Raw genomic sequence first — 25,210 nt, 5'->3', positions numbered from 1 at the left:
CCGGTTTCCATTTATTTCCAGAAAAAAAAAGAAAAATAAATCAAGCTGCATGTTTTTCTTTTTTTTTCCTCTTCTGAGAACAAGATGCTAAATGTTTCTGTCATCAGAATGCTCTATTATTCTATAATAATAATAATAATAATAATAATAGTAGAATTTGAATTATTTTACATCACTTTAGTTAAACTTATATAAAAGGCAACCTATAAAAAAGTATCCACACTCTAACATTTTTTGCATTTTCGCAAAACGACCACAAAGTTGGTATTTTATATAATTATAAAATAATTATAATAGCAAAGTAGCGCACAACTGTGGAACAAGAATAAACTGTTATTTTCTGTTTTATTTTTTTTACTAATTAAAAATAGGAAAAGTGTGTCGTGTTTTGTGAAGTAAAATTAAAGCTCATTTTACTTTAATTTTGCTAAATCAAATCTGAAGCAATTAACTGCCTCGAGAAGTCACATACTGTAATTTCTAACCACCTACGGGTTTTTAATCTCAGTACAATTCCATCTTTTCTTCTGCGTCAGAGGTTTTTTTTTTTTTTTTTTGAAGAACATCTGAGAAACAAAAAGCATCACGAAGACCAAAGAACGCTGCACACAGGCCAAGGAGAAGGTTGTGGAGAAATTTAAAGCAGGTTACCATGACAAAATGTCACTGAATCAAATTAGGGCGCAGAAATCCTTGAGGACAGAGCAGAGGTTCATCTTCCAAAAGGACAACCACCTTAAATATGCAGACAGACTTGAAACTGCATAAAACGCATAGTCATGTATCAGAATGGCCCAGTCGAAGAAGTTAGAATAAAAACACTGTGATGGTTGTGGCAGCTCACCATGTTGTAATCCATTTATCTTCTGTTCTCCACTTAGTTTTATTCTCTCTGTCTTTCTCCTCTGCTTCCTGATTGCAAAAATCCTTCTCTTGACCTCTGACACTGGTTTTCTCTTCGGTCTCTTTCTCCGTGCTGCAGTTTGAACTGTTGAATCCCGAGTCCAGGGTGTTTTCTTCATCTTGAGCATCTTGAACTTCTTCTCTAAGATCCAGATTATATTCAGATTGCTGATTCCTGACGTCTTCCGTTTGATCTGGAACGTCCTCGTCTCTGGGTTCCTGAAAGGCGGCAGCCGACTCCTCGTGCGTGGATAACCGGAGCACTGCGGCGTCCAGCTTTGGAATGATTTTGGTCACTCTGTCCAGGAGGTCCTCCATGTCTTCCCCAACGCTCAAGAAAATGCTATCGGATTCTGAACAGGATGTAGTTTTATACTCTGAAACATCTGAAATAAAATAAAAACCATTTTAGTTTATAAACGGGCAAACAGTTTCACGAGAGATTAATGTAGTGCCTTTATTGTGCCCTTTGTCATAGGCTACGGCATATAGTGAATATACAATTCACTATATCTGAAATCTCATCTTAGCGTTTTGACAAGAAAGATAAATTTATTGGAACTGAGTCTGCATTTCTTCTGTCTTGTCTTACTCATGTCGACTTTGCAAAGGGTTTGTACCAGAAAATGACCAGTAGGGTTTATTTACACAATTTTGAGACTAAATACTTTCACTGGTATCTTTCCTGAAGATGGGGGGGAAAGTCTCAAAATAAATTAATCTTTTAAGGCAATAGTGCCAGTACTAGTGCTGCCTAGTGATGGCCCGGCGACCTGTCCAGGGTGTCACCTCTCATGATCGCTGGAGTTTTTGTACCTTAAAAAAATAAAAACGGCTTCAGGGGTGCAATCAATTACTTAAAAATAAATATGTTTAGAATATTTCAAGATTTCTCATACGAGAACCCACACGCGGTACCTTTTGTGGAGGCAGCGTGATCTTCATCGCCCCCTTGCGGAAACTTTTCAAGCATGCAGACGCATTCGTGAATAACCTTCCTCCAATCTGTCAGTATCTCCGCATGAAACTCACTCAGCTCTTTCAGTACTTCCACAACCTTCTCCTTCTGCTCTCTGACGACACTTCTGTTCCCCTTCTTGTCCTCCTCCTTGATTTCTTCTGTCCTGCACTTCCCTTCTTCTCTGTTGCCAAATGCTAATCCACAGCCCCTTTTTTCTTGAGAGCCCTTCTCCAAAGTGATGAGGAGACCGTCCCTGGCGTTTGTACCGAGAGGACAGTTTGCTTCGTTGATCTGATGACTTTCAGGTTGGTCTGTATCCATGCTAAACTGGAGAATGGCAAAGATGACAGGCTGAAATTCTCTCAGGGAGCCCTTTTTTGGTTGTCTTCCCTTTCAATCTTCTTTCAATTCCCTTGAATATAAGCCCAGCTGTGTGTGGTTTTGGTGCCACCGGCAGTGAATGTTGGCGTGTCCCTCGTTGTCCCAGCGGGAGCCAAAAGCTGCATTCACATGGCTGACGGCAGTAAAAAGTGTTGCTAAGGTGACCCCCCCACTAAAGGGCGGGCGGGACAGGGTTGGACAAAAGAGAAGCCACACCAACAAAAAACATTACAAGAGGAGAAACTTGTTTCTACTGTCATCTTCCGCTTTTCTGCTCCACAGTTTACTGCATGAGTGAGCAGAAAGGAGATGCAACCTGGAGCTGCTCAGGAATTCGAACCCAGTTTTAGGAGTATTTCTACCCTGAATAATCACAACATTGCTAGTTTGCAAGGGATTCACGTGTGCTAAACATGCCGTAAATTGTATCTATAGAAGGTTTTATTGCAAACCGTCCTATTACTGCGTCGGGCATCGTTTTTGAGGTTTCCTGAGGAGTTTTAGGAGTTTCTCTGATCGGTACACATGCAGTACCTCGCAAACGTATGCAAAGCACTGGCATTATATGTGATAAACCAACCAACACAAGGCAGTGGTTATCTTTGACTTGGAAAGAAAAGATACAAAGTTTTCCAAGTTTTCTTCCCCTAAAGAAAAACCTGAAAAGAGTGGTGTGTGTTTGTTTTCTTCCAGGATTGTCATTCATTCAGCGCCATTCATTTTCCCAGCAGTGCTGTGAAACATTCAAAGCTCTGGATATTATTTTATAACCCAACTCCGCTTTGAACTTTTTCCGTCACTTTATTCCTGGCCATTTCGCAGTGTTCCGACCAACCTCTGAGGCCTTCGCCAAAGAGCTGGATCCACACTGAGATTGATTTTCTTGGATTTTATTTAGGGGTATTAGAATAACACAAACGCATTCCACACTTTGCATTTTGTGAAACGACTTTTGAAAACCCCGTAGGATTATTTCGTCTTTGCTTTACCGCTGCGTGCTTCTTTATGCTTATCAAATAACACGTTTCCAAATACAACACACCGAATCTGGTGGCTTCTAACAAATTAAGGAGTGTGAATATTTTTTAGAAATCACCGTGAGTAAATTTGTATGCGAATATCTTCAGTGACCTACTATAAAAATGTTTCTTCAGACCGAGTTTCACCTACATTTTTAAAAGCAGTTAAAGCATCATGTTCTAAAATTGCACTCTGATATGTAACAATGCAAGATATTTAAGTTCCCTCAAGGTTGATGGTTTTGGAGTTCTGCATATGACAATATCAAATGAAAAATCTATTTAATAAAAGAAAGTATGATAAAAAATGTTAACTTTTATGCCTCCGTCTTGGGTTGGTTTTGTTTTGATGTAGCGTAGTGAACATTAGATATTGTTATGATTTGTTTCTATGTCCCACAGAACCTGCAGTACTCTGTCTCCATCATGTGGCTGATCCTGGACAAGCAAAATAAGAGCAGTTCTTCACAGACCACATATTCACAACACGATCCACTGCGTGGTCCTTTTATCCCAATAAATCCTGATAAAACACCGCAGCATTTAGTTTCACATAAGGTCATGTTGAAATGGGCTTCCCCGTTGTTCTTTGTTTTCTGAGCATATGATCGGCTGAGCAAGATATACTGGGACACATCTTAAAAACATTCTTTGTGCATTACATTTTTAAAGTTTAGTTTTTAGATTTAACTAGGAACATTTAAAAATGCTGCAAAAGGTAAAGACCCACTTTGGATTCAAAAGACAGGGTTTTTTTTTTTTTAGATCCTCTTCAGAAATTAAACAATTAACAAAAAATGATAATGGTGTAGACATATTCAGGGTATGCATGTCAGAAGAAACTAAAAATTTATTTATTTATTTTTTTGTTCTGCGTGCTCACCAAAGTCTGATCCAGACTTCTAATTTCTCTGGAACTCTATCATGATGTTTCTGATTTTGACGAATTCCAATTTAACTACCTGCTCACTTATTTCCACTTCCTGTTCTACTTGAATTATGAGACCTGAAGAGTGGCTGTAGGAAGTCATGGATCAGCCGAAAATGTAAAGCGTTTTATTTATTTTTTTTCTCTTGATGGCAGATTTCTTTCCCCATGGAATAAATGAACAACAACAACAACAACAACAGCAAAAAAAAGTAAATATCAGACTTTTCTACATTTCAGACTGTGTGGAGATTACATGGGAAGTAGCTGCGTTTTAATGATTTTTCATTGCTGTACAGGATGGAAATAAAACATAACGTGTCAGTAGGACGTGTTGCCAGCTGCATTCCTGCCTGCGCGCTGAATCCATAGCCTGCAGCATCGGGATCAGGCAGAGGCATGCCAGCATTCCCAGAAAAAACTTCACACATTCCCGTGCGCTCTGAACGACGACATCTCGTCATTCTCTCTAACAATGTCACGTCCTTATAGCCTACTGGGTCATCTCAACAGCTGGTAAGTGTCACAATAAACACTGATGACTTCTTTTTTTTTTTTTTTTTTTTTTGTGAAGTTAAGGGGGATGGTTCCCTGATGGGCGTGGAGCTCATTTTACTCAATGACGGAAACAGCCGAGTGACTTGAACTCTGGGTTGAAATTCAAAGCAGCGTTATTAGAAAAAAAAAAGCCTCGAGGGAAGTAAAGGTGTGCGGATAAAATGCCGGAAGTTTCTTTCTGTTCTTAAGTTGCAGGTAAGCTTTTCTAACCCAGCTGCACACACACACAGACACGTCCACGAGTGGTACGTTTGTTCGAGACCGGGCTGAATACGCCACCTTTAGTACAAAAAAAAAAAAAAAAAAAGAGAGAGAGATTAGTTTCTTACGTACGCGTTAGAAGAGAGGACGTAAGTAGTGACGTATGATATGCGTTCTCGACCAGGTTGCCTTTTATCGGTTTTTTAAAAATAGGTGATATTTACATTATATTTTCGGTGTAAGACCGTTCATCCCGAAGTGAAACCAGGGCTTAAGCAGCACCACACGTGGGTTGCTCAATGAAAACACTCCCATTTAAAAAAAAAAAAAAAAAAAAAAAAGAAGGAAGATAACCTCAGCGTACCTCCACGGCTATTAACCTAATTAATAATCTAACTTGAGTTTTAAGTAGCATGGGATATTAAGGGAACCGTTTGGAGAATGTCTTAAGGTTCTCGGGGCGCCTGAGCTTGATGTGAAACATACACGGGTAATATTACTCTCAAACAAGGAAGAAAACACAGGGTGGACTTTGTTCAAAGGGATGCACAGAAAGCAGTGGTATTGTACAGTTTTGTGTCTGTGTGCATGCATGGGCGTGCATACCGTGACTCAGGCAGTGGTTGCACCGTACAACAGTACCTGCAACTTTCTTTTGCACAGTTGTGTTTCATTCAGGTTGCCAAAGTAAATACGACATGCTATATTCTAATAGCAAGATAAGAAAACTATCTAAACTAACTTGTTTTTTAAAAAAGTACTCCCTTGTCCTTTTTAAATCATCAATTATCTGTGATTAACCGATTTATTTGAAAAGCTTGTTTCAGTTTGATTAGCCACATCCAGGCCTGAACTTTACTCCTCAAGCCAGTAGAATCAAGAAAGCAGCCGAACGAAAGCTGGTTGACAGCATGAAGTGGGCAAAACTGTCTCAAAAAGCGAACAAAGCTGTCAACATGTATCAATCTGGAGAGGATTACCAAGGCGTTATATTTTATTTAATTTAATTTTTTAGAGATGCCTGGTGGTACACGTTGAGAACTATTCAGAAATGGAGAAAACAAGAAGTGGCGGTAAACCTGCCTAGAAGCAGCTGGCCGCACACCGAGAGTTCATCAACTGCTGTTGTGGGACGTCACGAGAAATCCCAGAGCAATAGCACTGTAGGCCTCAGTTAAGGTCAAATTTTATTATTGGTGTAACATACCACATAAATCTCAGGTCAGCACTTTTCTTAAATGCATGCAAAACAAGAAAACATTTCAGAAAAACCAGTCTGACCATTGGTTTGGGGCCTTACGCTCGGTCGTGCAGCAGGAACATGATGCAAAACACATCGCCACCTTTTTTTGTCTTTTTGTTTTTTTTTGCTAAATATGTCTTCATACTCACAAGGCATGTGCAAACCTAGCTGATTGAGTTCTCTTTTTCTCCTTTTCTTTCTCTCTGAAGCTGATGTGTGGCTTTGATAACAAGGCAGTGTAGCTGTAGATTAAGACTCCTCTGCCTGATCTTTATTAATGTCTGTGGTTTAGTATCTTCTTTTTTGTAGCTGGCCCTCAAACTGGACTGGTGTGCCCCTTACTGGTAACACTGCTACAATACTAGGCTACCCCCGAACACTTGACTCCAGCTTATTCTCACAGCCACTTGCAGCTCTTGTTGCAAGTGGCTGATTTTTTTTTTTTTTTTTACAATCGTAAAAAATCTCATTTTGCTTTCGCAAGTAAGCTAACTGGAAGCAAGTTTCTGTTAACCGTTTGAGACATCCTTTTAGAGTGAATTCATGAGTGCCTGAAGAATGTTTCTTAAAAGCAGAAGTAGCGGTACAGGTTCGCTGTGAGTGGCAGCTCTGTAACCTAAAAGAGAAGTGGGCATATTTTGAAGCTGATGTTTATGCATCTCCCTGTGAGTTTCAAATGTGTGTGTGTAAAAAAATCTAGATGGTGAGAGGTCATAGTTCTGCTGCAAAGTTTAACTGTGTGTTTTTTATTTTTTTATTTTTTTCACAAAACATGCCCGTTCATTCTGATAAAGCTTAAGTTTTGATGTCAGCTGCTGTGTCATCAGAGCTATTGCTGCTTCCTGCTGCCGCCTCCAAAGGTGTTGTAAATGTAGGTCTGTTTGCTAGTTGTACATTACTCTAACTTGGCTTTACTTGTCATTGTTGCATAGCACTGAACATGACTTGAAATTATCTGATAAAAACTGAGCAAAACAAAAACCAGAAACAAGTCAACAGTTAACACTCTGCCCATGACAAACTGTTTTGTGGTTGGACGCAGTGATGCGCCAAACTATTTCTTGTGACAACTCCCTCGAGTCAGACTACAGTGTGAAACCAACTTTGACATTGTCATTGTAATTTTTTTTTTTTTTTTTTTTCATAAAAGTTGTTTGCACAGAGCCCAAAAGTTGAGATGGGAGAACCGAGGCATTTTTATTCTTTTTTGTTTTGACTTGGCCTGCATGAGTTTTTTTTTCACAGCATATGATACCAAGTTCCTTTTTATAACATGATTTTGCCTTTATTTCAACAGCTTGCCAACCAGCCTGTAACCTGCCAGTTTTTAGTTTTAAAACAGTGTTGGCTTATTAGCAGCAACGGGTAGCGTTTTCAGCGAGCAGGAACTTTGTCATGCAGCCAAATTTGTTTGCGCAGGGGGGAAACATAGAAGTGCAATCTTTCTGCCAGTTTAGCAGCGACATGTCAGGGTAGTTCTGCATTCTGCTCCTGGATCCGTACAGCCAGACCAAACTTTGGTCACTTTTTCTGTCATTCCGTTTTATATGACGGTACAAGGGGCAGTTCTAAGGGTTTCTGTCACTTGTTAAAACCTCGGTGTGCCTTTATACCCCTCTCCAGCTACAGTGGTTTTAGACTAGTGCCAATTTCACACTTACAACTATTTTAATGCATACAATTGTTTCTTTAGCTTGTAGTTAAACATACGTGTTGGTTAGTCAAAGTAAAATGTTTTGGAGTAGCTGGAAAATCTGTATATATTCTCTTGGTTGTTGAACAGAGAAAGCTATCCAAATAAAACTTGTATGGATTTCAATTCATATTTATTCCACATAGTTTAGCTCCTTGATTAGGATATATAGAAAAAAATATCGAGAAGACTAATCTTTTTGAACTGTTGACTCAGTTAATGCAAAATTTAAATAAAAAAAGCAAAATGCTAGCTACCTCACTGTAGTTTTCCAACGGGATTAAACAAAATACAACTCATATTAAGGGTGAAAGTTCAAAAGGATCAGATTCATTCATTGTGTTCTTGAAAATATCGATCTATCCTAAACGACAGATCAAACATTAGTTCCTCCCTGGACACATTTGGCAGGCTTTATTTCAAATATACATTGTTAAACGAAAATGCACGCATCACAATCTGAATGTATTAAATGTGTTCCTTTTTTTTTTTTTTTTTACTTTCTTTCAACTTATTTATTGTAACCTAAAACTTTGATATTAACCTGAGCTACATTACTGCCATCGGTGGGCGAAATGCACTGACGGTCTGACGGAAGCTACAATCAAAACGGTTAACCTTGTTACGATCGTCAAGCAGAAAACCTCTTGGTTCTGGTCACCGACTTATTAAGCATGGCAAGAAATTGAACCATCGGTTTGTCTCAGACTTTTTATGTTGGTTTAGATTAGATACAAGTTTCTTCTCGCAGAAAATACCTTTACAAGCCCCACCATTGAATTTTACAGCTGCAGAACTTCTGTGCACCATACAATCTGATTTGGTCATTTAGTGTTAAGTATATCCCCTTTGTGGTACCTTTAATTTTAATTACACATTAACAAGACAAAAAAAAAATGTATCGCCTATCTGTTGATGTTGTCTTGTGTGTCTCCAGTGTGAAGGTGGCCTCCTTGTTCTCCATGTCTTGCTAAAGCTTCAGACGTGGGACTAGAGCACCATGTTGGAGCCTCGAGAGTCTCGATACAACATCGAGGAGTGGCTGATGACCCTTCGCTTGTCGCAGTACATCTCCTTTTTCCAGAAGGCTGGATATCAGGTTGTGGAAGACTGCAGAGGACTCACAGATGAGCGACTCCTGGAGCTCCAGGTGCTGCCAACCGGCCACCGTAAACGAATCCTCTGGAGTTTGGAGGCGCAAGGGTTGAAGCAGGAGGGTGGAGAGAAAGGTGAAAGCGAGCAGGATACTCGGGAGAGTGATGGGAATCAAAAGAAGCCACCCTTGCTCCCGAGACACGTTTTCCGTAATTACCGAAGCACGGGGGTGTCCTGTCAACATAACCAACCGAAGGAGAACAGGGACTATAATGTGGAAGGGAGTCAGACTTTGCCAGCAGGTGCAGGACTAACACCAGATCCTGAGAACCAGCCCGATCGCCGACATATTATTCCACCAGTACCTGCCCCACGAAACCTCCAGCTTACACAGACGTCTGTGTCCTCGCGTCCCTGCTTTCCTACCTCCATGCTCTTGAGCAGCAGCAATGAATCGCTTCCCACCTCGGAAACGGCCTCTGATTTCGAGGCCTCTTCAGAGTGTCAGTGGAACTGTGACTCCGTGCCCTCTGCAACCGATGCTCTCCTTCCAGTGCTAGCTGAAGACCAAGAGGATTTTTATGGTGAAATGGTGGAAAACTCAATCTACGAGGTACAACCAGCCGGTCCGCGACTTACCCGCTCCTACCGGTTAAGGCACCGGCCTGTTCCTGAAATCCCCAGCGAACCTGCTGCTGCGCCCCTGGACAGGTACTGCTTTTTAAGTTAAAAAGCGTAGCTGTAGGGTTAATAAAACTCGACTCTCCTTTTATAGACTCGCTGTAGCGTTTACACACACGTCGTGCTCATTAGACGAGTCATCTAGAACGTTTTTGCGCTAAACTCGGTGTGCGCATTTACACAGTGGGGGTTTAAGAAATTAATTGCAGGCACAGCATTAATTAGTTGAGAATCATCTGCTGCATTCCTGCAAATTATTACTACGAATGGCAGATCCTCAATGGCTCTACTAGGCAGCCCACCCACTGGAAAAATGTATTTAAAAATAAAATATGCACATATGCATGAGTTCGTTGCAACCCAGCTCAGAAAGTTTTGATTTTGTCAGAGTGCAAGGCGTCAGATTACTAGTCTGATGCATAAAAAGGTAAAGGTGCCAGGATTTTCCAGAGCTGCATCAAGCATAGAGAAGTGCGGTGTTGACCGGTTACTGTAAAGTGCCATACTGTAGTTGAGAAAAACAACCAGTAACGATGTAGAGTTCCACCCATCATTCTCATCAAGGCAATATGTCTGTTAAGCTGCAGATTAGCTAGTAGGGATGATCAGTTTTCCTTATTTTATTGCTATCAGAAAACAAACAAAAAAAGAATTTGTGGACCCATGAGATCTCTGATCATCTCTATGCGATCTGCGCAAGCCACAAAAACATGCTTAAGATACAATTGAATACAGTTACTTTATACTTTTTAGCAGCATAGTTGCAGCACCAAATCTGAAACTTCATGATTATCAGATTAATGGGGGAGGAGGGGTGCGACTAACAAATATATATATATATATATAATATATTTTTTTTTTATCATCACTATGATAAATACCACAAAACTTTAGTGAGATTTTTAGTTCTCATCTCCCGTCCCTACTGGCTCACCTGAAGGAGTAGCATGACTAAAATGACACTAACCAGCAAAGGATGCTTGAGCTGCTCTCTAAAGATCAGATCAGTCAAAAAGATGTAATACTCTGCAAAACTGAGACTTAAAAAAAAAGATGTTACATTTCATGTGGTTTCATTCCTTATTTTTGCTTTAGTCTGTATGAATGAAAAAGACGATATGTGTATATATATATAACCAAAATGTTATTTTAGCAGCAGTAGACATAGGTGTTGCTTTTGTGTTTTTTAAATAGAAGATATTTTTTGTTTTGCATTTCTGCACAAATATCTCAACACATTTTAAACTGTGATGTTTTTTTTTTTACCCAAGCTTATCATCCCATTAGAATCTGATACTGACCTTACTGGGCAAAAACCACTGTGTGGGTAATTCCAGCAAAGAACAGCACTGGATTCAGAATGAAACTGCAACTTTTCCTGTTGCTGATCCCTTAAAAGCAACAATCTTACTCCTTGTGAGCTCAGAGTTGCATCTCGAGCCTCGTGAGGTCTCATTTGGCATTTAAACCTCAAAGTTTATAGCCCTACAATATGTGAAACGACTGAGATATGAAAGCTAATTTAGATATTGCAATAAAAAACCCCAAAAAACTCTGCTGTTTAAGACAGAGGATTGTAGCATAGCTTAGTAGGCAAAGGATGGTCAGGAGTATCGAGACAAACTACAGAGCAGAAGTCTGAGAGCAAAACCAGAACAGCCAGACATTTTGAAGCAACTTGAGGATTCCGTTTGATCCATTTCTTTAAAACAATCAAGTTCTTTACGGTTTAAGAGATGGTCACTGCATAATCAATCTTTCCTTTTCATTGATATACACCGTTTTCTTCAATTACTATGCCACTGTTTCTGTTAATAAACAGAAACAAGGTTCTAGTTTTAGAATTGAGAAGATTTGTCAGAGAACTTCATTGCCAACGTTGAAAAAAAATCACAGTTTGCATTTTGTGTGTGTGTATGTGTGTATGCATATGCACATGTAAAACAAACAAACAAAAAACTATGCTTTTACTTTTTACAATTTTATAGTACAATGACAATCTCTTGCTCTCCTCTGCTAACAGATTGGGTTTGACAGCAAACAGTGTATTTCTGCAGGGAACATGTTTGGACATCTCTTTACCAAAATCCGAGACGGTGTGCCAACAGAAATGCCTCAAATGAACTACAAGTCAGGGTGCTTGAAATCAAAGTATCACGGTTTCCTTTGTTTCTACAAGCCCAGGAACGGCCGCTGAGCAAAAGTACTTTAGATGACGAAGTTAAATTTTAATCAGACAAAGATAATCTGAGTAAACGGACAGTGCCTCTTAAGAGAAAATGGTAATATGTGAAAAAAGTTATATACCCAAAACCTAATAACTTGTTGTGTCACCCCTGGCAGCAGCAAATGCATTTAGCATTTCTGCTAACAGGCCGGGTTGTCTTTTATTTCTCTCTGAAAGAATTTTGTTCTAAAATTCTTTATAAAAATTGTATTTAATCAGGCCACATTGAAGCGTTTTCCAGAATAAGCTGCTTGTTTGCAGGTGGAAGTCGCACCATTTGAATTTCAGTTAAGCCCAGACTTTGACTAGGTTTAACCCTGTCTAAAAAAAAATAAAAAATAGCTGAAATCAGTGGGCGTTGAGTGCTTGTTGCATGTCAATGTCGCCATTGCTTTCAGACGTACACCAACGGGGAACCAGAGGAGCACGATTACGTATTCCACAGAAACAAACGCCCTTCACTCTGTACTTTTATTTGGACCTTTTGAGTTGGGAAACTTTCCTCAGCTCTGAAGGTCTTTATGCTTACACGGCGTTAACTATTTCTCCCACGCGCTCCACTGTTGGTTCTAATCCACTGATTCTGCTTCCTCCTCAGGAGCGCACAAACAACCAGCCCTGAACACCTAACCGGCTCAGAGCGTCCCACTGGTGCAAACGGCATACAGAAAGGTATGTGCAGACTTTCGGCTACATCCCCTTTATCTCGGCTATGAATATTTCATACGGCAGCGGAGTCGGCGGTGCTGTTGTTTGCACGAATGAAACGGGGGCGGGGGGAGAAGAGCCAAGGGTAGAGCGTGGGTGCGGCGGGGGTGTTCGAAGGCTGCGTCGCAGGAGAAGTCGACACCCCGGTTTCAAGCGCTCATCTCGCCGGGCATATGCTCTCGCATATCTCCTTCCTCGGGGAGACCTTGGTATATATTCCTGTCGCACGGCTCGCTCCAAAGTTTTCCAGAAGTTGTTTAACTTTGGTAGCGACACGCAGGCTTGTAGTGCTTGTAGTGTAGTGATTTTATCCAGCTTGCTCAGCGATCCCCCGCAGCCGGGGGGTTGGGGGGCTGGGTGGAGGGGAAAGACTGGACTCATACGAGCGGATAGTGCTTTTCTTTCACAGGATCTTATTGCAAAACGGCTTTAAACATGTAAGCCTTCATAGTGTTATTTAACAATATTTGTCTCTCTCCTGATCATCACCCCCCTCCTAATCTGCCCTCTGACACATATTTTATCTGTTGTATCTACTTTCTTGTTATTGGTAACTTTTACTCTAACTCTGTAATCTCTTGGCAGGCGATGTTTTGCCAACTTCTGTCCATGTGGAACAAAATAGGCAGTGAGAATAGACAGGGAGGCGAGACAGTGGAGAGGGTTGGGAGAAACAAGGACGAGACGGATGCAAAGCAGGCTGAGAGAGACCGAGGGGGAGAAGAAGAAGCAGCCAAATGCGTCCCAGAGCAGGGACATGGGGAGCCCGAGTCTCAACTAGCAAGTAAAAAAATTCCCCCAACTTAGATTGAAGCAAGGAAGACGTTATTTGACATATGATTCTTGTGGAGCACATTTGAAGGGTTTATTCCATGATGAGATTCGGGATGCATACAAAAAGAAAAAGTGCGGTACTGTCTCAGAGAAGGATATATATTCAGTAAAAATGCATTGCTGGAGGCATGCAGGCATTTAGTTTCTGCACCTTGTCCTTCGACTCCGCTCCAAAAATGGCACGTGTTCTGTTTAGTCTTTTGCTTCAGCAGCCCTGATGCCCCTCAGCCCAACATAAGTCCTTGTGCGATTTTTTTTTCTTCTTTTTTTTTGGGAGTGGCACACATACAAAATCGCAAATGTCTGACTCGACATTTATATTTACAGCTTGGTTAGTTTTCTGAAAATACTATAAATCTGAAGTATATTTGTGGCGCAAACATATCATGGCAAGGAAGGAATACATAAAGTAAATCATAAGAAAGTCGTGTTTTCCAGGGTTTTGAAAGAAAAATTAACTGCTGTCGGCACGTAGCGGCGTCGGTGTTTTGTTCAGAGTGCATTGTGTAGCGTTTCCACTTTCAATCGATCATGGCGTGTAAGTACAAGAGAAAATGAGAAAATATGGGGAGTCGAGATCATTTCATTCCATCTATTCTGATTCTCGCCACCGAAAGACTGTTAAAAACAAGGCTGCAAAGATAGAAATTCTCATTAATTTCAGGAGCATATGAAGCTGGTGTCTTGGAATTTCTGTGCTGAGAATTTCTAAGAGATCACCAGTGAATGTTTATCCTGGAGATGAAAGGAAATCTGTCGTCAGTGCAAATGGATAACGTGGTGAATTAAACTCCAATTGCTTTGTGAATTAAATTCCTCGTTGCCAGACAGATCAGATGATCCTCTTTTTTTTTTCTTCTTCTTCTTCTGGGGAAGTTGGGTATGGCGTGCCAAAAGGAAGAACAAAATTTAATCACTGGCAAGATTATTAAATCAAAAACAAATATAATATAACAAAGGTTTAATGGATCACTGGAATAAAAGGTTTCATTTTTTCTAAAGAACTATGATGTGCTGATAGTACTGAACACGTATGAATACAATTTGAAAACTACAGATTTACAAGAGTAAAAATCAGTGTTGTCATTAAAAACATTTTAAAATTAAAGGTCAAAAAAAGAAGTCTAAGAATTTGAGGTTAAGTTGGTAGTAGACAACTTCAGAGGAACTTGCGTTGGTTTTCTTTCTTAGATAATCCAAGCTCAAACAAAAAAGGAAAAACAACTTTTTGCCATTTTTAATCCAAGAAAATACATGTTCAGATCTATTAAAAACTCTTAACAGACTGTGCCTGAAAACATCACAATCAACTTCTTCCGATGCAGAATAGCTACAGTTCAGCGGTGGTTGGCAGAGCTTGTTCTTTTGGTCATGATCACAAGTGAGAGTTGGAAAAGACAGAAATTTCTCTGCCATGTTTAAAAGAAAAAAGGAAAAAAAGAATTGATTTGGAAACGGAACTAAAATGAGAATGACTTTGCAGCTAAACTAATTTACTAATATACCCGATGCAGCAGAACGCTGAATTCCACTCCCTTGATCCCAGTAAACCCGTTCACCTATTAAGAACTGGACAAGGACATTGTAGTCTACAATATTCCCTTAATTTTGATCCAATTTAGACCCACATAATAGTTTTTCCAATGTGCCAGGATGCTGTAGCTGCTGTCACAGCAAACGATTAAACAATAAGAAATATGTACTTTGTTTAATTCTCTAACCTTCTCTCTCAGCATAGGGGGCGTGAAAAAAAATAAAAAAAATAAAAAGTGTTAATTACAACGTGACCTGCGCGTCCCTGACTTCACTCATCTCTTACACCAACTCCGAGCCCGATAGCGGCATCGAGGTTGCCCAGACTGCTGTTGAACAAAGTCTGGTCCAAAGCAGATACAGAATCCTCTGAGAGAAACGACGGCACATAGCAGACACAAAGCCTCTGAGAGAACGGTAGAGGGGAACAGACAGCAATAGAGTGCGGTGGCGTCTGCGGGGCCCCTCGGAGAGACCCACGAGTGGCCTGAAGGTCGGCTGATAGAAGGTGATTGATGGTCGCTATCTGCCCACCAAGCTTCTCCGTGGAGAGGGTTGCAGTATCGGAGTGCGGTCCATCATCCAGCATTCTGACCTCTTCATACGGCTTACAAAACCGACTACTTGCTCTCCTGTGTGCTCTCCTGTGATGGCGTGTGCTCTCCTGTAATGGCGAGGATAATTGGAGAAAGAAACTTTCTGCTGGATGTTAAAAACACCAACATTTATGGTGGCAGTCTTTTCATTTGGTCCTCTGCCCTTTTATATCTTTGTTTTGTCTCAAGGCGTCTTTAAGTGTCTGAGGGTGATTCAATCTTTGTAAAGTCTCAAAGCGTATCTGTCCATCCGCCGATGTCTCTCTCTGTGTGTGTGTGTGTATGTCTGGCCCTGTGGCGACAACTTCTGGCCTTCGCAATCCTCAGGAGGGAGTAGTGTCATTTTTCACGGTGACAGGAAGCGGCCTACGCGCTGTAGCTCCAGGTCTCCAGACTAATAGTGTCTGGTTTGAGTCTCTCTCTCTCTCTCTCTCTTCTTCTTCATCCTCGCTTTCCGCCGACCACAGTTCCTGCAGGAACAAAAGACGGAGAAGACGGTCTTGGCAGCGATGCTGTTCGTTTGAGACAGTCCGAGGAGGATCAGACTCCCATTAGCGTAAAGAAGAGGGCCGAGGCGGAGAGATAGGCAAGGGGGAAAAAAAAAAATTAATTGGTTTGTGCCTGGATGGATCAAGGGCTAAGACGTTTACTCAGATCAATGAGTTGGTTAAATGAAAGAGCCCTATAACATCTAAGTGATTTGAAATTCAACTGGAACAATCCGGTTAAGCTGTTCACTTTCAAGCTCCACATTTTAGGCCTTCACACCATGTTTTTTTTTCTTTTTCTTTCTTTCTTCTTTTTTTTTTAAAGTTCCAACTCTTCGACAAAGCCACCTTTGTGTTTGTTTCTGTCTCCTTTTTAGCTCCACTTCAAAGAACCCTGACGCCCATCGCTCCCTACGGAGAAATATTCCTGTACAACAACCCCGGCTCGGCTCCGGTAAGACGGCGCAACACTCCCACTCGTGGACGAGCAGCTCGGCAAAGAGGAACCAGCGTTTCTCAGATCTTTCAGCAGCATCTCTGCTGTTTCAGCCACACTCACACCAAACTTCCCTTCACAGTGTTAACGATGTCACCCGTGGACACGTTGCAGAGTGGAAAATGTGCTTGTTTCAGTGTGCACCCACCTCGAGGTTAATTGAAATGTCACCCTGCTACTAAAGTTAACATAGTTTAGGGCGCCGACTTGATAAGGGTGTCCTGCCGAAAGATGGACGCGTTCTTTTCGTCCGATGCTAATCTCTGCTGCTCTCTGTAGGAAAAAGGCGCCAAAGACGGGTTGCAGAAGGGCTTTAAGGCCAGGATGAAACAGAAGAAAAAGAGGTGTGTATGCTGATGTGATGCCGCCTTCACAAGCTGCAAGCCGCGAACAGGAGAAGCTGCCTTCCCTGCTTCCAGCACGAGAATGCTGATAAAATGCCTCGAATTCACACCGCGAATTCACATTGTTCTGCACTTGCACTTCACAGCCACGAAGTTCAGCATGTTTCATTTAGATCGTATGTACTGCTTATATATTTAAGCAGTTCATAAGTGTAAAGTCAATAGGAACGATCTATGAAATCCGCATCTGAAAAGTGTAGCACGCATCGGAATCCAGTGCAAAAAATTGGCTGCCACCTAATGAGCAGACGGAGAGTCAGCATGCGGGTTCCTTTATCTCCGTACGAAAGCTTTCCAAAACATGGCCGTTCTTCAGCGGGTACACATGAACGGGCGAGCGACTACAAATGCATGCCAGGTATTTAAGATTTTTAGTTATAGAAAGGTGATATTTTCCTTCCGCCTTACAGCTATTTGCTGGTTTCCTAATAAAATTCATTGAAGTTTGTCATTTGAATGTAGGAAAAAGCACCAGCTGTTTGAGTGCATCTGTGAGGAACTGTGTGCGCGAGCAGTTAAAACATTAATTTCACCATTTTTTAAAATATGAATAAGAAAAATAATCAGGGGTAAGTGGGGTATACATCACTTCCTGGCTCTCATTAATGCTTAGCAAATGATTATTTCAGCGTTTTAGGAAATTAACGTCTAAAATTGCAGAAATGTAGACGTGAGGATCAGTGCTGCATTCACTGTGCTTGTTAGCTAATTATGTAGCTCTACATCTATTCTAAGAGGTAATTATCGAGCCATAAACTTCCTGAGAAATTATTTTTGTTTTGAAAAGCAGCCAGTCACTAAATGTTTACACTTGAGTATTTTATTTTTGTCCGTGAGACCAACATAGACCAACATCACCAGCAGTTCTAAATGTATTTCAAGTGTCGTGATTAGATAATTCACCACGCTTTGAGAGATTACGCAGGGCGCTACAACGTCAGGTTACATCAGTTTTTGAATTCACCGTGTCATATGTGCGCTTGCAGAAAACAATCCAAAGAAAAAGAGAGTCCTCCGGCTCCACCTGTCCCCGACGCAGACGGATACTCGACCGTGAAAATGTGTGCCAGCATGCTACCTCGGCCCAGTCTGGATACGGCTTTTTCCACGACCCCTGACACTGCCCCGGCTGGTTTGGCGACCCCGGGCCCCGAAGACGAGTCCATGATCATGGTGGAGTGCGACCTCTACACGGAGTCTGCAAACTGTCGAGGGATTGTGACGGAAAGCGCAGAGCCCGATATCTCGCCGTACGCTTGCTTCTACGGAGCTCCCAAACAATCGGTCAAAGTGGGCTGGCTGGACAAGTTGTCACCTCAGGGGTGAGTTAGCCTGCTAGCTTCTGCCCGTTGCCCCGCAGCTTCACTCGACTCCCTCTTGTTCAAAGCGAAACAGGGAAGGATTCGGCCATTTTGCGACGGGCTTTTAAATGAGGATAAACCAACTGGCAAATTTGACAATTTGTGAAAATTGACGAATTTGATCTTTACTTAATTTTTTTAAATCTTTTTTTTTTTTTTACTTCTAGCCACAACAGATCTTTGAATTAAAAGCTTTTATCACTCAGAAGAGACACGCGAGGCCTTTAAAAATAAATTAAGTTGACACGCGTGGGTGTAGAAAGTTACTGAAAGGCAATGCTTTTTTAAAATTTATTTTTTGCTCCTCCTGTAAACCCTTCACAGCTCACTTTACAAGTTCCTCTTTATATACAGTACTAAATACAACATGTGATGCATCTTATTCTGTCAGACATATGTGCAAAGATAAAAGTCTGTTATCAAAGTTTACAGATGCGATAAACATACACAAAAGCTGAGAATTTTTTTTATACCTTTCAAATACTGTAAATTTAAAATAGGAATTGACCAAAAAGTCCCAACTGATGCATTTATAGATTAAACGGAGGAAGTTCATGTTTCTCTGTAACCAACCGTCTCTTAGCCTATCTGAGCAGCTCTTTCTAACACGACGCGCAAAAGACACGACGGCAATGAATGATATGAAGCGGGAGCTCACTGGAACCTGCTCCAGAGTCACTTTGTATTTACTAATGATGTTTTGTCCCGAGTTTTAAAGCATTTCTTATCCGTTTCGAATGTCCATTTTTCATGTGTTTGACACTGTCCCTGTGACAAATTGCAGCCTTTAATCATGAGAATGTGCTATGAGCTCCTGCTTTTTATTCATGCCTGTTTATTTGTTGCACACTAACGGGGCAGAATGCAAAAATGTATTTTTTGTTGTTTGCATTCTCAAATGTGTTTTACTCTTTGCAAATATTAATGTGGTGAATAGGATCTCTGTACCTTTGTATTGGTGGCGGCTCCAGAGGGGCACTTCCCCACCCCTAAAAACAAAACAAAAATCAAAAACGAATCTAAAAGATTTTTTTTTCTCTATGTGACTAAATAGTTCAACAAATCTGAATGGGATTAATCCTGATGTAAATGAAAACAGTAATGCTTAATGAACGGCCTATTACGACAACAGCTGTGACTTGGCAACCCCCATATAAAACTTTGATAAGCCTAAGACCTCAACTCACATCCTGCAAACAAGTTGCACTGCAGAACTGGACTGCTTAGTGTCTACGTAGACGCTAAGACTAATTCTGCAAAAATATCCATCATATCTATCTGAGGCTTAACCAGAGAAGTTTCATGAAAAGGAGAACTAATATGTAGAGCCTCACCAAAGGTTGCTGGTTGGCAACCAGCTGCAAAGCAAATGAAGGCAGAGCTGTAGCGTTTACAACACTCAGAGCATTTTAGCTACTAGGCAGCATTCCAAAGTCATATTTTTAGTGTTAAATAAGTTGATATCTCATGACATTTCCAGTTCACCAAGAGCTGTGAATACAGTTTCTCTTGTGTGTCCTGTTTTCGAATACAACCGGCAGTGGCAGTTAAACCACTGACATGACCCGAAATCTCCAGGACCCCTAGATCAAGACATAAATTTTTTTTTTTCTTTAAATGCCTTCCCCCTCAACCACATCAACAGCCACATTGTTCTGTTGTGAAGAGATCTGACACCAAGTAGAAAAAAATCCCCTGTCTCTTGCCATTAATGATTTTTTATGTTGAAAACTAAGTTTGTTTCTAAATAAATGTTTAACAATGATCTTGTTGTGGTATGGTGTAATTGAAAGGCCAGAGAATGTCAAAATATTGCATTTATTAGGCACGCTATCGGTGACTGTCCTGACGTGCCTCTGAGTTTTGCAGTGGTAGCTCAAGCATAGCAGCTTGACAGTTTATTTCTCCTGATGCCTCTCCAAGTCTCAGATGAAAGATTGAGTGTTCATCCTCCTCTGGGTCCCTTATGCTCCGTGTGTCTTGATCCTTTAAATATGCTGAACTGACGAATGGCTCCACGGACAGACATGCGAAGCTGCTCTATCAAATTTGCATGAATCTAATATTAGACAAAGGAAGGAAGGTGGGAGTAAACCTTGTGGTTTTGAGACGCAGGCCTTCTTTTGCTGTTACTCAGTTTGGTTTTCTTGGCAAAACTAGATTTCCTTTTCAGTCTTCTGGCACTGGATGCATCAGTGTTACTGTGAAGCCACGTTATCAATCATTTATTTGCCTCTTATAGTCTCCTTCAGCACCTGATTTGCATGGCTTTGGCAAACTGCCCTTGGGCTGTTGAATATTCAGACTCAATGCGGCCATTTATTTTGATTAAGATAATTGACAGCTGTTGATACGACTTTTGACACTAATGGATCAGTGGCACTCATGATAAAATATGAGTACCTGTGCGGAGTAGATTAGTAGCTCACCGTCTTCACACCAATGGGGTTAGCTTTCGCTTTTCATGATTCTCTCAAATTGGGTTTAGATTTTTTTTTTCCTCCCACCTAACCTTTGCATCTCTCTTTGCAGAAATTGTGTTTTCCAAAGAAGATGGGTGAGATTTGACGGCGAGAGTCTGGGCTACTACAACAATGAGAAGGTAGGTGGGGAGTCAGTGGGATGTACACTACTCAACATGTTAGCGGCTGCTAAAATGTCGTCTCTCAGACTTTTCTGCAGCTATTTAGAACCTTAGGTCATTTTGGTGAAAGCCTGTTTCCTTACTCGGCTAACTCCGTACCAAGTTCTTAAGTGCTCCCCTATTGTCATCATCATTAGCTTGGCAGAGTGAGAAAAGGGGCAAGGGCGCAGTAAGATGCGTGACGGACCAACACTCTGTGACTCTGTGCCTGCCCAGCTGTACTGTAGAGTACACCGGTGTTGGCACCTGGCCAGCTCCAGGAGAGTGCAAAAGAATGACAGAACGGGAGGCTCTCATCTCTTATTGCCTTCATCAGCATTTTCCCCCTGGCCGTATGGCTCCTTCCGCCCCTTTGTGACAGTAGAGTTTGAAGTTTGGCTCATGTCGAGTGGAAGGCAGTGATGAGTCAGAATGGCGTGAGATGCGAGGAAGCTGGAAGGTGGTTGCAGATGTAAGTGTGGAACGGACAGAATCGAAATTTAGATTCAAATGATGAAATGGAGGGTGTTGTAGTGCACGCCTGAAATGTATGAGAATAGTAATGAAAGGCTATTTTTATGTGGCGTTCTTTGCAAAAGCACACTACCATCTGCTTGAACTTTTTCACATTTCATCATTTTGCAGCCACAAACCTCAGTGTATTTCTGACGCATCATGGCAAATGTATGAGCAAGTTGGCAGAGCAACAAAGGAGAAAAAAAAAGATAGAAACCACAAATTTCTGAGAAAATAGTGACAATCCGCACCCTTTTTGTCTTGGTTTCTGCCAATGAGTTGCAAGTTTCAAGTAAACCTTGTGGTGCATTAACATCTCCGACACGTCACTCAACCCACCTGGTTGGCCTGAGGCTGCACTGTTGCTGCTGTGCAGAGAGCCATATGATGGTGACAAGGTGGTGAGCAGTGGTGAGCTCTGCGCCGACTAACTGCATCAACTAAATATAGCACCTAAAATAAAATAACTACTTACCCTGGCCTTGCATTGGGATGAAAAAAAACATTGTCTAACATGTTATATTTATTGCTGCACTTATTTGAGGATTTGTTCACTGATGCTCTCCATGATGCAAATGTTTATTTATTTATTTATTTTTTTAAATGCCAGCCTTACATCCTATTGTTTCCGGCTCAATGTCACATATTTCTAAGGGGATGGAGAAGAAAAAAGATCTGGTGACAATTTCTCCAGCAACACAGACCACCGCCAGCTTTCAGGTTTTGGCCTTATCAGAATCTCCAGATACAGAAAGTGGGTTGGAGGCCCCAAAAGGTAGTTCCACATATTAACTTTACTGCGTACAAGTGATGGCCTCATTTTCAGATCTTTGTTTGTAAAAACTGTTGAAGGCCATGAAGCGTTGTCTTTTCCTTTCTCAGTTATGCACAAATTTTTTTGTTGACGCATCGCATAAAATCTCAAGATACTTTGAGGTTTGTGGTTAAAAAAAAAAAAAAAAGCGCCCAGAGACTATAAATACTTACGCAAGGTGACGTAAAAGATGGTACCATTTTTTTAATTTTTATTTTTTTAGTGTCCTTTCAAAAACAAAGTCTTTTGAGTTTCTGAGTGGTTGTCGGGGTCTCTCAAAATGCACTTTACATCTTCATCGTTTTCAATAATGACCATTTGTTCTCGCTGCAAAAACACATCAAACCCTTTTGTTTGCCTGTGTGGTTGGATGTGTGTGGGTGTGGAGTTGTGAACTCGTACCCCTTTCTCCCAGGGCCAGCTTGTTTTCACTACAGCGGCATTGCACAACATCACGATCAATGATGTGGGACCTGTCTAATGCCTGCTCGTTAATCACCTACTAATTATAGCTCTCTTGCTGCCTCTGTCCTCCTGCCTTTCCCTTGTTTTCTCTTTCCATTACATTTGTTGCTTTATTTATCAGGACATGCCTGGTCGACAGCGGGGCGGCATTGGCGGAGGAGGCCAACAAGTCAGCACTTTGACTCTGTCGGCATAGTTGCTGCAGTGTTAAGAGAGATGAAAGTCTCTCTTTATGTGGTTGCGTGTAAGGGAAAGCAGGGTTTGTTGTTCAGACTTAAAAAAAAAAAGACTTCTAAAGACCTCCGCTGTGCTTCTGACCTCTGAGACGGTGAAAAACCTCATCATGCTTTGGGTTAACAGAAAGGTTGAGTAAAATCTCTCTGTTATCCTTGATTTGTGTGGCTAGCTGGAGCTCTGCACCACCTGCCTCCACTTTCAACCACCTCCAGCAGTTTGAGTGTGGTGGTAGGAAAACGATTGCAGGGAAATCTCCCAGAAACTGCTTTGCAGTGTGTCAGAAACAGAGAAATTGGAGTTTGTTGCTCGTTTCCCCCCACAGTGCCAGCTATAGAAATTGCTAGTCTGCTCATGGTCTCATATTGATGTGTTGTTGACTCTGGGCTACAGAACACAGAATTAAGCCATTTATTGATATATTACAAAAAAACAAAACAAGAGAGCACTCCCCGAGTGGAAATGGGCCATGTTCCTCCTTGTCCTTTACCCGATACATTGTTGGATTTTTAATACGTTTTCTAACTTCACTGTCATAATGTCACCGAATTAAGGTGTTTATTGTGGAGTTCAAATCAAGACACTTCCAGTATTCAACAAAATTAAGATAAAAAAAATATAACTATTTTTAAGTGTATATTTTCCCTTTCTCTGCACCAGATATGTTATGCTAGCTTTGCTAACATATGTTAGCGACATTAAGAGTGGTCTTTGACGGTAGGCTTTTCAGCCTCGACAAATCTCTGATTTCTCAAAACCGGCACCTAGGAATATAGACTGCCATTTATTTGAACAGATCTTAACGTTTCCAAATGTAAAGCCAATGTTGCTGCTAGCACAACAAAAACTACTTTCTGCCAAAAGCCCACCAATTTTCATGTCTTCAAAAGGAGCTGATGGGTTTTTTCAGATTGTAGCTCGAATGTGGTTCCTTACTTCAGCACAGGATGGTTGCACATACATGGAAGGAACAAGTGGACTTAGTTAGCCAACACCATTGCATTGATTGTGCAACAATAAAACACAATCAGTACAACCTTATTTACATTATACAGATCCAGCTTGCAGTGTCACAGAATGATACAAGGGATATTGGGTGTCTGAGATTGGATTATAGAAATTTGTTCATGTTCCAACAAAATACATGAGGAATTTGTGTACTTTAATTAACTCATGCTTTTTGCAAATCCCCCAAAATTTTTGGGGTTCAATATTTGACCACTTACTGAAAAGTATATCCATTTTTGTAACACTTAGAATTTGCTTTCTGTTTTTGTTAGCAGTTGCTTATTTTACATGCTGCATGCACAGAACATCTTGTCCAATTCTAGGCCATTTTTGTTGCAGTGCTTCAGCTAGGAACTTTGAAAAACAGGAACATATTACTTCCCTGTTCACGCCCTTAATTAGGCAGAGCCTTTATGCCTTATTTCTGCATTTTCATCTTTATACAGCAGTAAATATAAGTAACCACTTTGATCATGGTTTGTCTGTCTCTTTAATCTGCTTTAAAAATTTCACTGGATGAATTCAAGTAAAATGTTAGAACAGCTACTTTGCCTTGAAGATTAGGTTGTAACCCCCCCACCCCCCCAAAAAAACCCCAACTTTTAGCATAAATGATCTCACAAGCCAATTCCAGTAATGTAACCCATTAAATGTTGTAGTTATTTAACTGTTGGTTTCTGTCAGGTTCTGTGGAATATATACAAGTGTAGCAATTTGGTAATATTAGTGGAAAATGTGTTGAGGTGTTTTAGGCCATTGTAAATGTGCAATCTCAGAGAACATGATCTTTTTATTTCCAAGAATTCATCAGGGGCAACGTGAACAACCCCCCCTCCCCCCTGACTCATGCTAGCATAATCAACAGATTGGTTGTTCTACTGTCCATAACAACAAAACAAAACAAACAAAAAATCTATTCTCTGATTATTTGTCTTTTTTTTCTTTCTCCGACTTACAACACCCAAAAAACCTCTTCTGTAGTTGAAAATCCACCGGGATCTGTCAACCCCAGACAAAACTAATCGTACTTAATCGCAGTCCCAGCTTGAAGGTCTCTGTCCGTTGTGATGCCATCACAGGGGTAGCAGTGGTGGCGTGGGAGAGTAGTGAGATCTTCGGTCTCACTTCTCCCTCTCTGCAGCATTGCCTCCAATCCGTCTCATCAATCACGCCTTACACTCGATTTCGTCAACTCAGGGATTGGCTTTAGAGAATGCTTTGGGCTTGAGATGTAGTCTTC

At 41.0% G+C, this 25,210-nt stretch overlaps 2 protein-coding genes across 3 annotated transcripts in view; one reads left to right on the top strand and one right to left on the bottom strand.

Annotated features, from left to right (window-relative positions):
• Positions 1 to 840: 840 nt before the first annotated feature.
• Positions 841 to 2,262, bottom strand: LOC108167173 (uncharacterized). The gene is made up of 2 exons (XM_017310323.1): positions 1,936 to 2,262; positions 841 to 1,289 (listed from the first exon to the last, which is right to left on the bottom strand). Exons 1-2 carry the CDS (start codon positions 2,183 to 2,185, stop codon positions 841 to 843), a joined length of 699 nt encoding a protein of 232 aa, XP_017165812.1. The 5' UTR covers positions 2,186 to 2,262.
• Positions 2,263 to 4,581: 2,319 nt separating this feature from the next.
• Positions 4,582 to 25,210, top strand: part of arap2 (ArfGAP with RhoGAP domain, ankyrin repeat and PH domain 2) — a 130,621-nt gene continuing 109,992 nt past the window's right edge. The window contains exons 1-7 of one of the 2 annotated variants that reach the window (XM_008435470.2): positions 4,582 to 4,708; positions 8,825 to 9,693; positions 12,489 to 12,562; positions 16,427 to 16,503; positions 16,825 to 16,889; positions 17,936 to 18,271; positions 20,843 to 20,912. In XM_008435470.2, the coding sequence (XP_008433692.1) occupies positions 8,888 to 9,693; positions 12,489 to 12,562; positions 16,427 to 16,503; positions 16,825 to 16,889; positions 17,936 to 18,271; positions 20,843 to 20,912 (1,428 nt within the window). In that variant the 5' untranslated portion in view covers positions 4,582 to 4,708; positions 8,825 to 8,887. Of the gene's footprint in view, positions 4,709 to 4,804; positions 4,946 to 8,824; positions 9,694 to 12,488; positions 12,563 to 16,426; positions 16,504 to 16,824; positions 16,890 to 17,935; positions 18,272 to 20,842; positions 20,913 to 25,210 lie in introns of those variants that run through there. The other variant, XM_008435469.1, reaches the window with a different exon arrangement.

The sequence above is a fragment of the Poecilia reticulata genome, linkage group LG18 (assembly GCF_000633615.1).
Source record: "Poecilia reticulata strain Guanapo linkage group LG18, Guppy_female_1.0+MT, whole genome shotgun sequence".
Taxonomy (NCBI): domain Eukaryota; kingdom Metazoa; phylum Chordata; class Actinopteri; order Cyprinodontiformes; family Poeciliidae; genus Poecilia; species Poecilia reticulata.
The sequence above is the reverse complement of the archived record's forward strand: the minus strand, read 5'-3'. Positions and strand labels throughout refer to the sequence as shown.

Bases quoted from the DNA above. Each gene is read 5' to 3' on its own strand.
- LOC108167173 (XM_017310323.1), bottom strand. From the start codon at position 2,185: ATGGATACAGACCAACCTGAAAGTCATCAGATCAACGAAGCAAACTGT. The intron at 1,290-1,935 runs GTGAGTTTCATG...ATTTTATTTCAG, and splicing joins GGAAGTACTGAAAGAGCTGA to ATGTTTCAGAGTATAAAACT.